Genomic DNA, 19099 nt, shown 5'->3' with positions numbered 1-19099 from the left:
TCTATGTGTTGCAGCCAGTTACAATTAGTCTAAATGAAAGCTTCTGAGTTTCTCCTTGTAACTGCACTGGAGAACGAGGGGTAGTGTAAAAGCCCAAAGCTTATCCTCAGATGCTAAAACCATTGCTCATGAACACAATTGATTTATGACTCCCATTTGGTTTGTGTGTACACAGTAGCTGATCCCTTTTTGTGGGAGAGAGGTTTAAATATTTTTCCCCTCTCTCAGTTGGTATTGGGAGATCCACGCTAGATTGTAGGACTAGTCTATAACTGTTTAATAAGTTAAATTAAAATAACTCTTGGTAAAATAACTTACTGCACATTAAAGAACTACATCATTTCATAATTAGAGTTTCACGTTTCATGTATAATGTTTTCCTAACTTGTGATAAGAGATTTCAATGGTACTGGCTTCCAAATATAAATATTACTTAGACACCATCTTAACAGAGGCAGTCTTTTGAAAGACATAATCTTAAAAAGCAGTATTTTTGGTTGTGAATATACTTAAGGCCAGAATTTGAATAGATCAATCTGTTTCTTCCATTTAAAGGTGATCATTCTTAGTTGTCTTCTTCACTATTACTGTTGTTTGTTGTGAGAAATATATTTCCCAAGTAGCTTGTTAATGCATAAGAATATTTGGGATTTTAATTTTATATTCAGTGTATCAAATAATATATTATTCATCTAGGAATTCACATTAGTCAAATTTTAATATGGACTATAAGTGAATAAAAATAGTGCTGTATTTTAAATGTGATATGACACGAAGGCTTACCATTCAAATGCAAAAAATCATTCTACTGTGTTTGACTTTCTGCGTTTGAATCAAAAACTATAATGTCATATACAGTCAAGAAATACCTAAAATAGGTCTTTGGATCCCAGCCCAAGAGTAGTGTTGTGTCTCATCTCACTCAGCCATGTCTCTCATCTCCTCCAGCCCTATGCACATGTACCTACTTTTAGAGGTGTGAACACAAAAATATTGGGCTATAGCTGAAGGATCTTGAATTCATAGACTTTGAGTTCCACCCTGAAAGCTTATAGTGCATAATCCTCTAAAAGTGTAATGCCAGTTACGCGTAGGTTCTGTTAACTGTGTTCCTGTGCTATGTTATCCTTGTCCTCCAAAAGGTAGCAAGTAGAACTCTCTGAATTTTTCATATTTGGGGCAAAAGAGGCATCTAAAAAGGAATAGGTTAAGCCCTGCTGCTGCCCAGGAAGGCAAGGGACATGTTACAAGCAACTTGTGTTGTACAGTAGGGCCCCACTCATACGGCGGGTTACGTTCTGGACCCCCGCTGTAAAGAGAAAACCGCTGTAAAGCGGAACTCATTGAATAGAATGGCGCGCGATGCCTGAAAACCGCTGTAAAAGCAGAACAAGCGGCTTATGAGTGGGGCGTTAGTCTAATTGCATCTAATTGAGACCACTGTATTAGCGAATCGCTGTAAAGCGGGGCCCTACTGTATCCAGTACTCTAGACTCCACAGTTGTTTTCCTTGCCTTTACCCAGGTTAGATCTTCTTTACAACCGTTTTAGAACTTGGCATTTTTGTTTTAACCCTCACTATTTGTTCTTAATCAACCTAGAAGTTACACACTACTTCTTTCCTCCACTAGCTGACTCCTCTTTCTTTATGCCTTTTTTTCTCTCTTCTTCTTCCTTTCTCCTCATGGCTCCATTAGGCAGATAAGCAGCAGGAATTGTTAAAAGGAAGAGAACACAGCATGTTAGACTTGTCAAACAGCCTAAGCAAAAAAGCCTTCTCTGGTTGGCATGGGAGACCTCCATGTAGAGGGCTGTGTGTCCTCATTCACCCAAAGGCAGGAACATATGACTTGTAAAGCAAGTATAGACTCTCCTTGTTCTATTTTCTTTTCAATTCTAGTCCATGCTTTCACCCAGTGGAGACAGGATCCTTTCTTTCCATATTCTCTGCCTTTGTCCTTAGGCTCTTTGTATGTTTCCTCCAGTTTTTCCACCTCCCCTTTCTAGTTGTATCTTCCTGATCTCTATATCTCAAGAAAAAGGTGTGGAGTCTCCCTTTTATTTCATACCTTTCTGCTTTTTCTGTCTCCATATAGCTCCTGTTGGGCAAAGCTAAAAATAGAATGGTAAAGCTGGTTAGGACAGAAATTAAAGCATGAGTATATATACCCTGGCCAAGAACCCCCTGTACATACAAAAAGTGAAGGTAGCCTTTAAATTTTAAGTCTGAATTTTTTACATGCACTGAACATGCTACTTTAAAACAACATAAAACTGTAAAGCCAACAATGGCCAATACTTATGTCTATATTCAGTAGCACATAAGCCAACTGATACATAAAAATATGTTATGCAGAATATATACCGAATGTATTGATTTTGAGACCAATGATCCATAAGAAGGCCTTTCCAGTCCAGTATCTTGTTCTTACAATGACCAACCAGATGCCCACAGGAAGACTGCCAACAGGACATAAGGGGAACAGCACTCTCTTATCTGTGATTCCCAGCAAGTGGGAGTTGGACACATACTGCCTCCAACAGTGAAGATAAAACATAGCCATTGTGGTTGGTAGCCACTGATAACCTTATTCTCCTTGAATGTGTCTAATCTTCTGTTAAAGCTGTCCAAGTTCATGGTCATCACTATCTCTTGTGGGAGTAAATTCCAGAGTTTTAACTATGCGCTGTATGAAGAAGTATAAGAATACACTAAAGCTATGGAAAATATTTGAGTAGTGCGAACTGGATATGACCATCTACCTCAGAGTGTAGAGTGTATTACTTTAGACTAGTCTGGGCATTAGAGCAAGGATCATTGTGGCAAGGTCAGCCCTCTCCTGATAGGGGTGCAGTTGGTGTATACGCCAACCCTGATGAAAAGCACTCTTGCTCACTGACACCAACTGGACCTCCCCAGTTAGTGCCAAATCCAGGGGCATTTGTCAAATGCATATTTGATCTTTGAGAGAATCCCATTGAACACCAGCTGTAATACACCTTCCAGAGTTGGGGATCTCCCTTCCCACAACACCTCTGTTGTGCTTTTGTTCAACCTCAGCTTGTTTTCCTGCTTCTATCCCAGAGCTCCCTCCAGGTACCAGTTTAAATTTTGACAGCCTCCCTGCAATCAGAAGATAGAAAGAAAAGATAGAGCTGAGTGCAACCATTTGGATAACTTCTTCCAGCAGTTTCATCTAGATATTAAGCATAGGGGACAGAATAGATCCCTATGGAACCCAATAAACCAATGGCAATGGGGTGGAGCAAATGTCCCCTAGCACTACCACCTGCAGGTGACCATCCAAGGAGGACTGAAAGCACTGTAGTACAGTGCTTCCTATGCCCAATCCTGATCGTCTACCCAGAAGGATACCATGATTGATGGTATCAAAAGCTGTTGAGAGGTCCAGGAGGACTAAAAAGCTATTCTCTCTCCACCCCCCGTCCATCCTCCAGTTTAAGTCATCCGCCATGGAAACCAAGGCTGGAGTGGATCCAAGTGACTGGTATCATTTAAAACTTACTCAAGTTAAGAAGCAGCCACCTGCTCTGTCACTTTGCCCCAAAAAGGTAACTTGGAACTGTAGTTGTCCATGGCCAAAGGATCTAAATTTGGCTTTTTGGGAGTGGTTGCCTCCTTGAGGTTGATAGGATCTATTCATCTTTAACACTGCACCTGATACTACTTCTGTCAGTTCAGGTAAGGAGATTATTAGGCAATGGGATGCTTAGTATACTAACAGAATCTCTATCCTGTCTCTTGAGCTCAGCAGAGGAGATGGCAAGCTACCATCTTCTGTGTTTTGTCCCATCCAGTAACAAAATACCTAATCTCTCACTCCCATATCAAATGATTCCTCAGGGAAACTGCCCTGTTAAGCCCTCCTGTCATACATTGTCTGTATGGCTACATAGTTGCCAATTTCACAAATTATTAAAAGTTAGACTTCCATACTTTCACTGCAACAGGTTTTCTCAGAAGAGTTTTGCAAAACATCCTGCCACCATCTTAGATGATCCTTTACACCTTGGGATCCTCCCTTTAATCTCACATAACCTGTGCAAGTCCCTCTACATGGCTGTCTCCCATACCAACCTAACCATGAATGGACATTTATTGTGGCATAGGGAGACATCCATAGCATACCCTAGTTACAGAAAAGGGGCCATGTGTGTGTCTAGTCAGGCTTTACTTAATTATCACTGTCCTCCCCCCACCCTAAAAATAATTTCAAAACTATATTTAACAGTGTATTTCCTTGAGATTATTATTTGATTGTTATTTGCCACTCTCTGGTTATTCATTTGATGATTTTTAAAAGAATCGATGTCTGGCAACAAACTAGCTGATTTGTGTTTAACACCCCAGATTTCTGCATGCAGATGGTCCAAATATTGTACTCTAAAGCTACATGATGTTAATAAGAAATACTGGTCGCTACTTTGCAGAACACAGCTAGCATTATGTTGTACTTTGGTTGCTTGACTTGGAGTACCAAAAAATTAATGGACTTACTATATAATTTTAAGATAACATGCAAGCTAAAATCCTAGAGCAGATGTTTTTTCACGTATGTTTTTACATATGGCTGTATGAACTTGTAACAATATTTACATACATTCATGAAGCCTTCTGAATTATTTCATCCACTAGATCACACAGCCACATCTGCCACATAGCCTTAACCTGCTTTAATCTCTTTATTAAATGGATTGTAGCCTAACTCTACAAGTCTTTGTTCCAGGGAGTTAGAAGATAAAAGTTTGCTTAGATAAATAATATTCAAGATACTAAACTCAGCCATCAATGGGGTTGGCTCCAAGGTACAATGAAACATTCAGAGTGACCCATAATAATTATGAAATCACCATCACATGCAGTTTCCAGTCTGACGAGAAGAAAGAGCTCCATTCTTTAAGTAAAATGCTTATACGTCTGCATAATACTCAGCTCTTCAGTATGGGAGGAAGGAAGGGAAACGTTAGATGCTGTCCAATATAAAAATTTAGGGCTAGCAGCATCAACCAGTTCATTATTGACAATTAATAAAAGTAACAGCTAATACGGTCTTGATGGAGGGGTGAATCCAGAGTTACTCTTCTATGGACAGAAGGTCTCTTTCCATTTGCAAAGGTGTTTGAAATCAAGTGAGGGGCGGGAGTGACCTTTACTGATTGCCCCTGCACTACTTCCCACATTGCTGGAGTATTTTTTCAGGGAGCCACATGGGGAAGGAAGAAACAGTGAAAATTGTCTTCCCCCAGCAAGAGTGTCCCATGAGCAAAGTTTTACTTGCAGGAACACTGGATCCAAGCCATACAGTAATGTTGCTAAAGGCAGTGTATTTTGATAAGAATTATTTCCCTGAATATACATTTTTTACAGCAAAATTGACAAAGTTTGGATTTAAAGGTACCACACTTAATTGCTGGGATTCAAAGAACCACACAACTACTTCTGCCTTCACATGCAGCTTTGGGCTTTTATTTTCTGAGCAATAGCACCCCCCTGGTGTTTTTTTTTTTTAAATAAAACCTTGGCTTTAATATTCATCTTGTGGCACACCAAATGTGGTATATTTGTTAAGCTTGCTTTCTTGCAAGGAATTAGAAAACATAGACTTTATTATGGATGTATTTTAATATAGAACCCTGTGCTAATTGCTTTACTTTTCTGTATCTAGGTTACTACTTGTCATATACATTCATCCAGTGATGATGAAATTGATTTTAAAGAAACTGGTTTCTCACAGGATTCCTCTTTACAGCAAGTGAGTCAAATTCTGGACTATTTGCAGTTGCATGCATTGGTACCTTGATTGAACAAAGCTCCTGGTGAGATAATTGCTTTAGGATTTTGCAACATTTAAACTTAAGGCTTAGCATGTTTAAGAAGAGAAAAAAATTGAAGGCATCTCCTGAGAGCTGAGGTATTTATGTCTGGTATGCATGGGGCAATATTAGTATCCTTTCACAAGCAGAATGAAACCTCCACTTGCACAATGGGATTTCCCTTGCTCATCTCCCCCATGTGTGCACTACATGCCATCCTCATATCTGCTCCGGAGGGTTAGGAGAACCCTCAGAACAAATTTAGGGGGTGAGCAGCGGAGGAAGGGGAAGAAACTCCTGTTGTGCAAGCAGAAGTTGTTCCACTCACACAAGGATTTACTTAGCGCTACATGGAATGCAACCCATAATCACAACTGGGCTCCTGCTGGGAGGAAGGGCGGGATATAAATCAAAGAAAGAAAGAAAGACTTCTGAGATGTAAATAATTTTGATCTGCATCATTCATTTGATTAGAACTTCTTGATTGACACTTGTCAGTTGCCACTTTCTGAGGGCCAAGAAAAATAGAAAATATTCATGTTTTTAATACTACAAACCACATTTGGAGGACTGGAAGATCATGTGAACTGACCCATAGTAGTTAAGCCATTACTTCCATGCTGTGTTCCAGTTGGCAGCCTTAGAAGGGTTGTTAACTGCTTTCAAAAATGTATACCACCCTCAAGTTGGAAATACTTGTGGATTTATCTCTTGTTGAAGTCTCTACAACCTGTTTTCACTTGATTGTGGGATGAGTGTTCATTTTTGTTCATGACTATGGAATTAAAAGGAGACCATAATCTTATCTGCGAGGGAAAACAGACTCAAATGTTCACACAGCCTTGTGAAACTCTGATAATGTAGAAATTATGGTTGGCAGTTGTACCAATTGCAAGCTACATACAACTAGTGCTTTAGGGGCCACTTTCTCTAGCACAATTGTCCCATTCCCAACTGAATAATTTGTACATGAATCACCCAGTCTGACTGTGTACTCAACCAGATACTTGAAAAATCTATTTAACTATCTAAGATGCAGCCTTAGCTTGGCTGCGGTAAAGACTTTGCTTTGCAGAGAATTAATCCAAAATAAGTGTCTCTTCCTGTGAACTCAAAAAGATTCTCCTGTATCTTCAAATAATGGAGGTGCCACATTTGTACCATTCACATTACTTCAAATGAGAGTATCTTTCCAAACTCATTGCCCTTCTACCTGTTGTTATGTGCCTTCAAGTCAATTTTGACTTATGGCTACCCTATGAATCAGCAACCTCCAGTAGCATCTGTTATAAACCACCCTGTTCAGATCTTATAAGTTCAGGTCTGTGGCTTCCTTTGTGGAAGGATCATGTTTAAAAGAGTAAATTAACTTTTATGATGTTTTAAAGGGTTTTTAGTGCTTTTGTTTGCCGCCCTGGGCTCCTACTGGGAGGAAGGGTGGGATATAAATCAAATAAACTTAAGGCCAAAGTTAATTGTTATTTGAATATCTGAATTGTTACAGAAGAGGAATTGTTATCAAACACGCACCCTAAGGTCCCCAAGTGTCAACATATGATATTTTGTAGGTATTAGGAGAAAGAATTTCTGGAGCAAAATGGGCAAGTAGTATTTAGACTATTATTAGAATCATTATATCACTGTCATTGGTCCTGGGGTTGCCAGGCCTTTTCTGATTATCAGATGCAACAAATGACGTCCAATTTTATTGACCAGTTTGGCTTCAACGATGAGAAGTTTGCTGATCAAGATGATATCGGCAAGTGAGTATTATTTAATGTCGGCCTTTTTGTTTTCCATTTGTTTGTGTTGCAATGATTAGTGGCTGTCTCTTTAGTGTGTATAAGCTGTGTATAGTTGGCCTTGCTCATCTTCCAGTTATGCATTGTGTGCACTTGAGAGGAACTTTTTCTCTTAAATTATGCCTCACATCTAACACCTCCATCCCTAGCATTTATGAAGCAAGCTCTTTTCTGACCTTCACTAAAATAATAGAATACAATGCTCGTTGTATTGATTTCTCTGAAACCTCTTGATCCTGTTCCAGAGTACTAAACTTTGAATCCATTGTGCACCAGGGTCTCCTTAAGTTATATTTTCACAGGAAAATTGATAATAAGCAACTTCTCTGTGGTGCTTACAGCTTCTGTATTGTGCTATTCTGTATGGTATTATGACAACTTTTGGATAAGTGACAGTTGTGGAAATTTTCCTTATCCATTTAGGTTGCCAGTTGGGTCTAAAAATATAAACAGATTTAATTGGTACAATTATTTATTTATTATTTATTATTTGATTTAGTTCATTATATTTTAAATATGCACCCTCAGCAGTTTGGGACAGGTAAGAATTTAAATAAACAACTTACTGAATGTTAAAATATGAGTTTAACTGAATGTTAAAATATGTATTGTAGTTGGACCTCTTCCTTGTGAGTGGCTGCAAGCATATGCACCAATTGTTTTGTTTTCATATCTGTTTGTGCATACAGTGATTCTTCTAGTTAGTTTCTAAATTGTTTTCCTAGCAGAATAGATGAACCAGCCTACATCAGGTCATTGTCTCCTCCCACCTGCCCAAGGCAAGAAACCATGTGACTGAATTTTGTCATTCTTCCTTCTTCCTCTCTCTTTTGCTTCCTGAATTGCCCTATGTAGAACTCCTTTCCTATCCTCTGTATTTTCTGCTGACGCTCCGCCATTTTGAATCACACTCTCCCTATTTTCAGTTATTTTTATTTCTCTTTTGTCTTTTATTCATCTATCCTAAAAAAAATCCCCTCTTTTTCCTGCTGTGTTTCTACCCATGACTCTCTCTTTCCCTCCCATTACTTTTGTTCCCTTGAGGGTTGGTGGGCTTAATGAGCTTGTGGACATGGTGCCAATGAATAGGATGAGACAGAAGGACCCAGTTCCTTCTACTTCAGAGGCAAAAGAGCACGCAAAACAGCAGCAGCAGGGTTGGTCACTCCCACAGAGGAGATGACCCATGCCCAGTAACAAAGCAGATTGGAGGATATGGAGGTGGCCATAGCACAGTCTAGGCCATCTGGAACAGACCCCCCTCCCCGAACCTTTTTTCCTGCCTTACTGCTCTTCCATAATTTGGGTCAGAAACAACATCTTATTTTGCCTTTAAAGCCCATGACTCAGCAGGAAAGGCCCATTCCCCAAGTAAACAACCAAACAGAGAATGTTTGTTCCCAGCTGGTCAAGAGTCCGCAGTTAAATGCAGTGGAAACTTACTCAAGCAATGGAAGCTGCTTTACGGGATGACATTAGAAGGGAACTGGCACAAAAGGCTAAAGCCAAGAAAAAGCAGAAACATGTTTCTTCCTCCTCCTCTGATTTCTGAGTCCCCACCCCATAGCATAAGAGAGAGGCAAAAGAGGCGGGGGGAAAGGCTCCAACTAGGAAAAACAGATTGATATTCTCTCCTCAGAATTGTCTGATTATGATTCAATAGACCCCAGAGATTTAAGCAAAAGGATAATAATGCCACCTATCCATTGCCAGCACTCAAATCCCTCCACCTTTGGGGAATGGGTCTTTACATCCAATTCCTCTCCCCACACACCAGCAAAGGAACTTGAATTCTGATACGGAAGGGGGGCAGAGGAGTTCATGTCTGAACCTGAGGAACTCACTGTCACAAAATTGCTATAGAAGGCAGATTATAACCCCTTTGATTTCTAAATCTATGTGACCAGTTGGCATTAAGGTGTCTGCGGCCATGACAACTGAGCCACCCATTAAAGGGGCAGAGTTATTACCTACTACTAAAAAGCAACAGGAAATAAGTCTCTTTACCTGCAGTTTTCAAAGAATTTATGTTGGCAGAGTGGGCAACCCCACTGTCTAATAAGAGATCTGAGGTCTATGCACTTTCTTGCTATTAATTAGATGGAGAATAATCACAGTTAATTCACAGAATCATAGAAACATAGAATAGTAGATTTGGAAGGGGCCTATAAGGCCACCAAGTCCAACCTCCTGCTCAATGCAAGAATCCAAATCAAAGCATTCCTGACAGATGGCTGTCCAGCTGCCTCTTGAATGCCTCCAGTGTCAGAGAGCCCACTACCTCTCTAGGTAATTGGTTCCATTGTCGTATGGCTCTAACAGTTAGGAAATTTTTCCTGATGTTCAGTCGAAATCTGGCTTCCTGCAACTTGAGCCCATTATTCCATGTCCTGCACTCTGGGACAATCGAGAAGAGATCCCGGCCCTCCTCTGTGTGACAACCTTTCATGTACTTGAAGAGTGCTATCATATCTCCCCTCAGTCTTTTATTCTCCAGGCTAAACATGCCCAGCTCTTTCAGTCTCTCCTCATAGGGCTTTGTTTCCAGTCCCCTGATCATCCTTGTTGCCCTCCTCTGAACCTGTTGCAGTTTGTCTGCATCCTTCTTGAAGTGCGGAGACCAGAACTGGAAGCAGTAATCAAGATTTGGAAACTATACTTCTGTTAATGCAGCCTAATATAGCATTTGCCTTTTTTGCAGCCACATCACACTGTTGGCTCATATTCAGCTTGTGATGAACGACAATTCCAAGATCCTTCTCACATGTCGTATTGCTGAGCCAAGTATCCTCCATCTTATAACTGTGCATTTGGTTTCTTTTTCCTAAGTGTAGAACTTTGCATTTATCCCTGTTGAATTTCATTCTGTTGTTTTCAGCCCAATGCTCCAGCCTATCCAGGACCCTTTGAATTTTGTTTCTGTCTTCCACGGTATTAGCTGTGCCCCCCAATTTTGTATCATCAGCAAATTCGATAAGCATGCTCTGTACTTTCTCCTCCAAGTCGTTGATAAAAATGTTGAAGAGCACTGGGCCCAGTACTGAGCCCTGTGGTACCCCACTCGTTACTTTTGCCCAGTTTGAGAAGGAACCATTGAGAAGCACTCTTTGAGTATGATTCTGGAGCCAACTGTGGATCCACCTGATAGTTGCTCCATCCAGCCCACATTTAGCTAGCTTGGTAATTAGAATATCATGGGGCACTTTGTCAGAAGCTTTGCTGAAGTCGAGATGTGTCCACAGCATTCCCACAGTCTACAAGGGAGGTTACCCGATCAAAAAACGAGAGAAGATTAGTTTGGCAGGATTTGTTCTTCATAAATCCATGTTGGCTCCTAGTAATCACTGCATTGCTTTCAGGGTGCTTACAGATTGACTGCTTTTTAATCTGCTCCAGAGTTTTTCCAGGGATTGATGTTAGGCTGACTGGTCTGTAGTTCCCTGGTTCCTCCTTTTTGCCCTTTTTGAAGATAGGGACAACACTAGCTCTCCTCCTGTCATCTAGCACTTCACCAGTCCTCCATGATTTCACAAAGATAATAGACAGCGGTTCTGAGAATTCTTCAGCCAGTTCCTTCAATACTCTAGGATGCAGTTTATCGGGCCCTGCCGATTTGAACTCATTCAAAGTGATTAGGTATTCCTTGACTGTTTGTCTATCAGTCTCAAGCTCCAATCCTGCCCCTTCCACTTCATGTTTCCCAGGAGGGTCATAGACCCTTTTTTGAGAGAAGACTGAGCCAAAGTAGGAATTGAGCATTTCTGCCTTTTCTTTGTCATCTGTTATCATGTTGCCATCCTCATTGAGTAGCTGTCCCACCATTTCTTTTCTCGTGTCTCTTACTATGGACGTAGCTGAAGAAAGCTTTTTTGTTGCTTTTAGCATCTCTTGCTAACCTCAGCTCATTCTCAGCATTAGCCTTCCTGACGCCATCCCTGCAATTCCATGATAACCTGCCTGTACTCTTCCTTTGTGGCCTGGCCTTCTTTCCACTTCCTGTATGTGTCCTTTTCTTCCCCTCATGGATAATCCAGTATTTAACATGGTTTCTGAGACATTTATGCTGTCTGAACAAGAATGCTACTCTTAAAAGTTCCTGAGGAGAAGGTGGCAGGGGCAATGCTGAAACACAATTTTGAAGCTGCCAACATGTCTCATAGAGCCAATGCTACTCATATCTATGAGGATACTGACACTTCTGATGTGGATGAAAGAATTGATGCAGGATTCTAAACTGTTCAGGTTGTTGGCAGTAATGATTAGAAGGCTTGAACGTTTTGTGGATGCATCAGTAGATACGCACATCTTTATTTGCAGAAATATGGCAGCAAATGTCATAGCCCATAGGACATTCTGGCTATCGCACTGGAGAGTAGACTTAGCCTCCAGAGCTAATCTAACAATTGCACCCTTTGAGGGAGCAAAATTGTTTGGCAAAGAAGCTCTAAAGGAAATACTGATTGAAACCAAAGATAAGAAAAAGGCTATGCCTTTATTTATTTATTTTATTTATTTAATTTAATTTATATACCGCCCTAAGCCCAAGGGCTCTCTGGGCGGTGTACATAAAATAAAGCAATCAGGAATATATAAATACAATAATACAATAGAATCAAACCAACAAAGGTAAACAAAAATAATCAAACAGTAACAAAATACAACAATACATATAATAATACGCATTAAAATGCCTGGGAATATAAAAAGGTTTTCACCTGGCGCCGAAAAGATAGCAGCGTCGGCGCCAGGCGCACCTCATCGGGGACACCATTCCATAGTTCGGGAGCCACAACCGAAAAGGCCCTATTTCTAGTCACCACCCTCCGAGCTTCTCGATGGGATGGTACTCGGAGGAGGGCCTTAGATGTTGAGCGCAGTGTACGGGTAGTTTCATATTGGGAGAGGCGCTCCACCAGGTATTGCGGTCCCATGCCATGTAAGGCTTTATAGGTCAAAACCAGCACTTTGAATTTAGCCCGGAAACAAATAAGAAGCCAGTGCAGACGAGCCAGAACGGGTGTAATATGAGCGGACCTTCTTGTCCGCGTCAACAATCTGGCCGCTGCATTCTGGACTAACTGTAGTTTCCGAACTGTCTTCAAGGGCAGCCCAACGTAGAGCGCATTGCAGTAGTCCAATCTAGAAGTTACCAGAGCAGTGTTCCCCAAGCACCACCTTCTGTTGACGACCCACCAAGTAGGAGCGGAGCCACTGCCAAGCATTACCCCCAACTCCCAACTCCGTGAGCCTTCCCAGAAGGATACCATGGTCGATGGTATCAAAAGCAGCTGAGAGATCAAGGAGAATCAACAGGGTCACTCTCCCCCTGTCCCTCTCCCGACAAAGGTCATCATACAGGGCGACCAAGGCTGTTTCGGTACCAAACCCAGGACTAAAACTGGATTGAAACGGATCAAGATAATCAGTGTCATCCAAGAGCCCCTGGAGCTGGTCGGCCACCACCCACTCCAGAACCTTGCCCAGGAACGGAACATTCGCCACAGGTCTATAGTTGTTCAAGTTATCTGGGTCCAAGGAGGGTTTCTTCAGGAGTGATCTCACTACCGCCGCTTTTAGGCAGTCAGGGACCACTCCCTCTCTCAAAGAGGCATTGATTACCTCCTTGGCCCAGTCGGCGGTTCCAGTCCTACCAGCTTTCACCAGCCAAGAGGGGCAAGGATCCAGCACCGACGTGGTCGCCCGCACCAGTCCAAGGATCTTGTCAACATCCTCAAGCTGTACAGACTGAAACTCATCCAATAAATAAGGACAAGACCGTGTTCTTGATGCTTCATTGAATCCAACTGCTATAATATTGGAGTCTAAGTCCCGACGAATGCTAGCGATCTTGTCTTGGAAGTGTCCAGCGAACTCATCACAGCGGGCTACAGATGAATCTATAGTATCCCGAGGGCCAAGATGTAAAAGCCCTCGTACAGTTTTAAAAAGCTCCGCTGGGCGGAAGAGTGATGCCTTAATACTGGCAGCAAAATATCTCTTTTTTGCTGCACTCACCGCTGCTGTATATCGCTTAGAGCAGGCACTTACCAAGGCATAATTGCATTCGTCGGGAGTCCGCCTCCATCTGCACTCAAGCCTCCTCCTCTCTTGCTTCATCACTCTCAGCTCCAGGGTATGCCATGGGGCTGCATGAGCTCTACATAGGAGGGGGCGCATGGGAGCGATCGTGTCAACCACCCGGGTCATCTCCGTATTCCACAGTTCAACCAGGGCTTCAACAGCAGCACCAGTCTTCTCAGTCGGAAAATCCCCCAGAGCCCTTTGGAAACCCTCAGGATCCATTAATCTCCGGGGGCGGACCAGTTTAATAGGTCCCCCACCCTTGCAGAGGGAAAGGGTCGCCGTAAGCCTAAACCTCAGCAAGCGGTGATCTGTCCATGACAATGGGGTAGATGAAAAACCCCCAACCTCCAGATCACCATCTCCCTGTCCAGTGGCGAAGATCAAATCAAGGGTATGTCCCGACACATGCGTCGGGCCAGTAACAAACTGAGACAGCCCCATGGTTGTCATGGAGGCCATGAAGTCCTGAGCCGCCCCAGATAAAGCAGTCTCGGTATGGACGTTGAAGTCCCCCAGTACCAGCAGTCTAGGGGACTGCAACAATACCTCAGAGACTACCTCTGTCAGCTCAGTTAGGGAATTTGTTGGGCAGCAGGGCGGGCGGTACACCAACAGAATTCCCAACCTGTCTCTCTGGCCCAGCGCAAGGTGGAGACACTCCAATCCAGTCGTCACCTGTACAGGGTGCTCGGTGAGTGAGAAAGAGCTCCTATAGACTACGGCGACCCCGCCTCCCCGACCTTCGGCTCTACCATGATGCTGAACTGTATACCCAGGTGGGCAAAGCTGGGAAAGAGCAACTCCTCCTGTATCACCCACCCAGGTCTCGGTTATGCACGCCAGGTCAGCCGCCTCGTCCACAATTAAATCATGAACAAGGGAGATCTTATGTTGTACCGACCTGGCGTTTAACAGCAGCATATGGAGATCCGAAGGCTGACTGATAGGACAACCAGCAGTCCTGGGGATATGAGGAGAACCGGAACGGGTCACAGACACTACTTGTCTGGGACGGGTTTCCCTTACCTGGCATGTTCTCCTCACAACACCATACCTCCCATTACCCGTCACTACGCTAATTGGGGCCCCCGAAGGTCTCCCCGGTTGGTGTATAATACATTCTCCCAGGCACATATTAAAACAGATAAAAGCACCAATACACACACACCGAATCACATTCACACGAATAATAAAACACACACACACACACACACACAAACACACACACACGATCAATAATACAATACAGTAAACATACACAAAATACACTCAAATAATATTAAATCATTACAACACATTCCAACTAAAGACACATAAACACTAACAGCTCAATCATTCACACAAAAAAATACACATTCAGTATATTTATTACATCCAGGTGGCAGCAATGAGTTAAAATGTTGCAATCTCAGAGTCGCAACTATGTTAACAACACTGATCGTTCTTAAAGAGGCCGTATATACACTCATACACAACATGCATTCAGCAAGCACCATACATCCAGTTAAAATTCACACATCATACATAATCCCGCACTCCGCACATGGACGACAGTCCTGGTCCTCTCTTCTTCGCAGGCACCGTCCTCAAAAGTTAAGATGAAAATTCAAATGAAGTTCAGATGACGGCGATGGTAAAGAGGTGTAAGCCGCCAAGGCTAAAGGCACCCTGCAGTGATAAAGATGAAAATCCCAAATGGCAGCGAGAAACACGGCGACAGCACCAACGGTATCAGGCACAGCCACGCCCACGGCAAAACGCCACGAACGGGACCCGCAGCCCGGCAGCGGCCAGCCACCGCCCCCCGACAAGCTAACAACTTGTTAACAACACTAACAAAGATGATAGAAAACAATGTAAAAGACCCTCTAACTCCTTTTGACCCCAGCAGGGTAGCTTTCGTTTCAGGCATTTCAGATCCTCCAGACCTATCTGGAACAGAACAAAATTCACCAGACCCGCAGCCTTTCATGCCCAGTGAGCTGTCCCAGCTCAACCCAGACAGTCTAAGCAGCAGTTCTGATGCCAAGCAGGGACAAGTAGGGGCAGCTTACAACACTTCATACACAGGCGGAGCTAAACAACAGACACATGGGTCCTAGAGTCAATACTGGAAGGGTTAAAATTAGAATTCATATATGTTCCCCAGGACAGACTTTACTTCACCCCAGTTTCAAAACCTAAAGTAAAAACAGAGATCATGAATCAGGCAATCGAGCATTTGATTCAGATCAGGGCAGTAGAATTGGTCCCATCTCACCAAATAGGGAGGGGAGTAGTGAGGAGTTTACTTTCAGTTGTTCATAATGCCCCCAAAAGGGGGAATCAAACCAGCATTTCCTCAACAAGTTCATAAGATACAGGAAGCTCTGTATAAAGATACTTAGGACCATTCAAGAGGCTATCTGTCTGGGAGACTTTATGACTTCCATAGATTTGAAGGAAGCGTGCATTCCAGTATTTCCAGAACACCAGAAATTTCTTTGATTTGCTTGCATACAACAGACATTATCAGTACAAAGCAATGCCTTTTGAACTGGCTTCAGCTCTGAGGTGTTCACCAAAATTATGGTGGCCTTATTCTTTAGGGTTTACACATGTACTCATATCTGGATGACATTCTGATCAGGTCTCCTTTACTTCCCAAGACTCAGTGGGATCTGCAAGCAACCCTGGAGTGCTTGGGGGGTCACAGATTCTTTGGAGTGCTTGGGGGGTCACAGCCTACCCACTGGATGGTTCATTTAGGGGCCATCATAGACACAGACACAGGAGTCTTGACTCCATCCACAAATAGAATGTCAAACATAAGACAGTTAATACTTAGATTGTTGCCATACAAGAGAGTGGACTTAATGCTTTTAGCACAGTTGTTGGGCATGACGATCTCCTGCACTGCACTAGTGCCTTGGGCCAGGCTACATTCTAGGGACCTTCAGTGGGCCCTGCTTCCCTGCAGGAACATATCACCAGAGAGACATACATCCACATTCTCCTCACCCAGCATCTATGCCATTCATTCCTATGGTGATTGAATCAAAGACATTTAGCCAAAGAGATCCCCTTGAGGGATCCAGTATGTATTGTAATCACAACAGATGCCAGTCTTCGGGGGAGGGGGTACACTGCCAGCATCTCACAGTTCAGGGCACATGGGATCAGGCAGAAACTCCGGGCAGCACATCTGGCCCTTTGACACTGCATGACACCTAGATCTCAAGACATATCCTGTTTCTGCCAGACATATCATCAAAATCACATATTGTTTGTCAGGGACTCTGCAAATCCAAATCCCTGCACAAGAAGGTGGAGGCCCTCCTTAGCTGGCTTGAATGCAACCTTTTGTCCATAACAGCACAGCACATAAAAGGAAAAGTAAATCTCACAGCAGACTACCTTAGCAGGCACTTAGTCAGGAAGCATTCAACTTCATATAGCCTCACCTAGGAACACCACTGAATGCCAAGACCGTATGTTTCTAATCTCACTTCCTCTGCCCTACAGTGGAAGGAATAGATGCACTCAACTCACCACGGCTGCAGGGTCTGCTCTATGCATTCCTGCTATTCTCTCTAATACAGAAAGTGTTGTGTATAGTCCATCAGGAGAGGTCTTAGTGGCACCATATTGACCCAAGAGGGCATGGTTTTCTGAGATCCTCCCTCTAGCAGCCACCCCACCTCTCACGCTCCCTCTGGCAGGAGGCCTTCTATCACAAGGCCTGGTGGAGCACCCAAACCCAGCCTGGTGGAAGCTAGCCGCATGGAGTTTGAGAGGGACAACTTACACAGAGCAGGATACTCAGCAGCAGTCATTAATACAATCCTTACCTCACAGGAAATCTACCAACAGGATTTATGAGGCTATCTGGCAAGCTTTTTCCAGATGGTGTTTAAGAAAAAAAGTAAACAGGCTGCAGGCAGGGGTTCCACAACTCCTGCAGTTTCTTCAATAAGGATTAGACCAAGGACTAAAACCAAATACGCTAAAAAGCAGGTGTCCATCCTCTCCTCGGTGTTCACACATCCAGAAGGAGAACCCCTCAGCTTACACTCTCAAATCAAACCGTTCCTGAGGGGAGTGTCACTTATATCGCCACCAGTAGTACACCGATTCCCCACATGGAACTTGCACACATTGCTTAAAGCTCTGACTAAACCACCTTTCAGGCTACTCTGTACAGTACCTCTAAGATTATAAAAGTGGCCTTTCTGGTTGCAGTCACATCAGCACGCCAGGTATCTGAACTGAGGGGACTTTTGGTCAGCAAAGAGGTGTGCATTTTCCATAAAGACAGAGTAGCACTGAGGACAGACCCAACGTTTCTACTCAGAATCAACCCTGTCTTCCACAGAGAGCAAGAATTGGTCTTTTTCTGTTTCTGTCCCCACTCTTCAGAAAAAACATGGCACAAGGTTAGATGTGTGAAGAGCACTTCTTATATACATAGATAGGAGAGCACACTTCAGACAAATGCTCACTTTGTTTCTTTTCACCCAAGGCTTCGGGACAGAAGGCTAAAAAGCCACAGTGGCCACATGGCTTAGAGTATGCATAGCTGGTGCTTATGAAGCTCCACATCTTCAGCTGCCTAAACTCATCACAGCTCATTTGACCAGGGTGACTGCTTTGGTAGCAGCTCTAGCCGCACATGCAAACATTCAGGAAATTTGCAGGGCAGCTATGTGGGCATTCCCATCCATGTTCACATGACATTACAAATTAGATCTGCATGAGTCTGCAGAAGAAGCATTTGGAAGGCATATGTTGCAACAAGTTCTTTCACTGCAGTGAGTGGGGAGCTTTAATTCCCACCCTAGCAACATACAGGCTTTGGTATGTCCCAGTGTAGACTGCCTTGCATTCTGCTAGGAAAATGGGACATTGGGAACTTGCTGTGAATTGGTCTTTTCTAGCAGAATAGGTGAGCCAGCCTTGATCACACCCCACACAAGACCACTCACTGGCTACATCGCATACATGTTTATATTTATAAAGGTGCCAGGTCATGTAGGCAATCTTCTAAAATTAAAGTTAGGTAGATTAGAAAGGGAACAGGCACCAGAGATCATATTGCAAACATACATTGGATAATGGAACGGACCAAGGAATTTTAGAAGAAAATCACCCTCTGCTTTATAGATTACAGCAAAGCCTTTGACTGTGTAGATCATGAAAAACTATGGAAAGCGTTAAAAGAAATGGGGGTGCCACAGCATCTGATTGTCCTGATGCTCAACCTATACTCTGCACAAGAGGCTACTGTAAGGACAGAATATGGAGAAACCGATTGGTTCCCCATCAGAAAGGGTGTGAGACAGGGGTGTATTTTATCACCCTATTTCTTTAATCTGTACGCAGAACATATGATACGGAAA

The 19099-nt window shown here is 43.0% G+C and overlaps 1 protein-coding gene across 8 annotated transcripts in view; it reads left to right on the top strand.

Annotated features, from left to right (window-relative positions):
* The window catches only part of PPP6R3 (protein phosphatase 6 regulatory subunit 3), a 158084-nt gene that overhangs the window by 92551 nt on the left and 46434 nt on the right, over nt 1-19099 (top strand). For 6 of the 8 annotated variants that reach the window (XM_061609951.1, XM_061609949.1, XM_061609952.1 and 3 more), the window contains 2 exons: nt 5688-5774; nt 7501-7598. In XM_061609951.1, the coding sequence (XP_061465935.1) occupies nt 5688-5774; nt 7501-7598 (185 nt within the window). The remainder of the gene's footprint in view (nt 1-5687; nt 5775-7500; nt 7599-19099) is intronic. The other 2 variants (XM_061609953.1, XM_061609948.1) reach the window with 2 other exon arrangements.

Source organism: Rhineura floridana, chromosome 2 (assembly GCF_030035675.1).
Source record: "Rhineura floridana isolate rRhiFlo1 chromosome 2, rRhiFlo1.hap2, whole genome shotgun sequence".
Taxonomy (NCBI): Eukaryota; Metazoa; Chordata; class Lepidosauria; order Squamata; family Rhineuridae; genus Rhineura; species Rhineura floridana.
The sequence above is the reverse complement of the archived record's forward strand: the minus strand, read 5'-3'. Positions and strand labels throughout refer to the sequence as shown.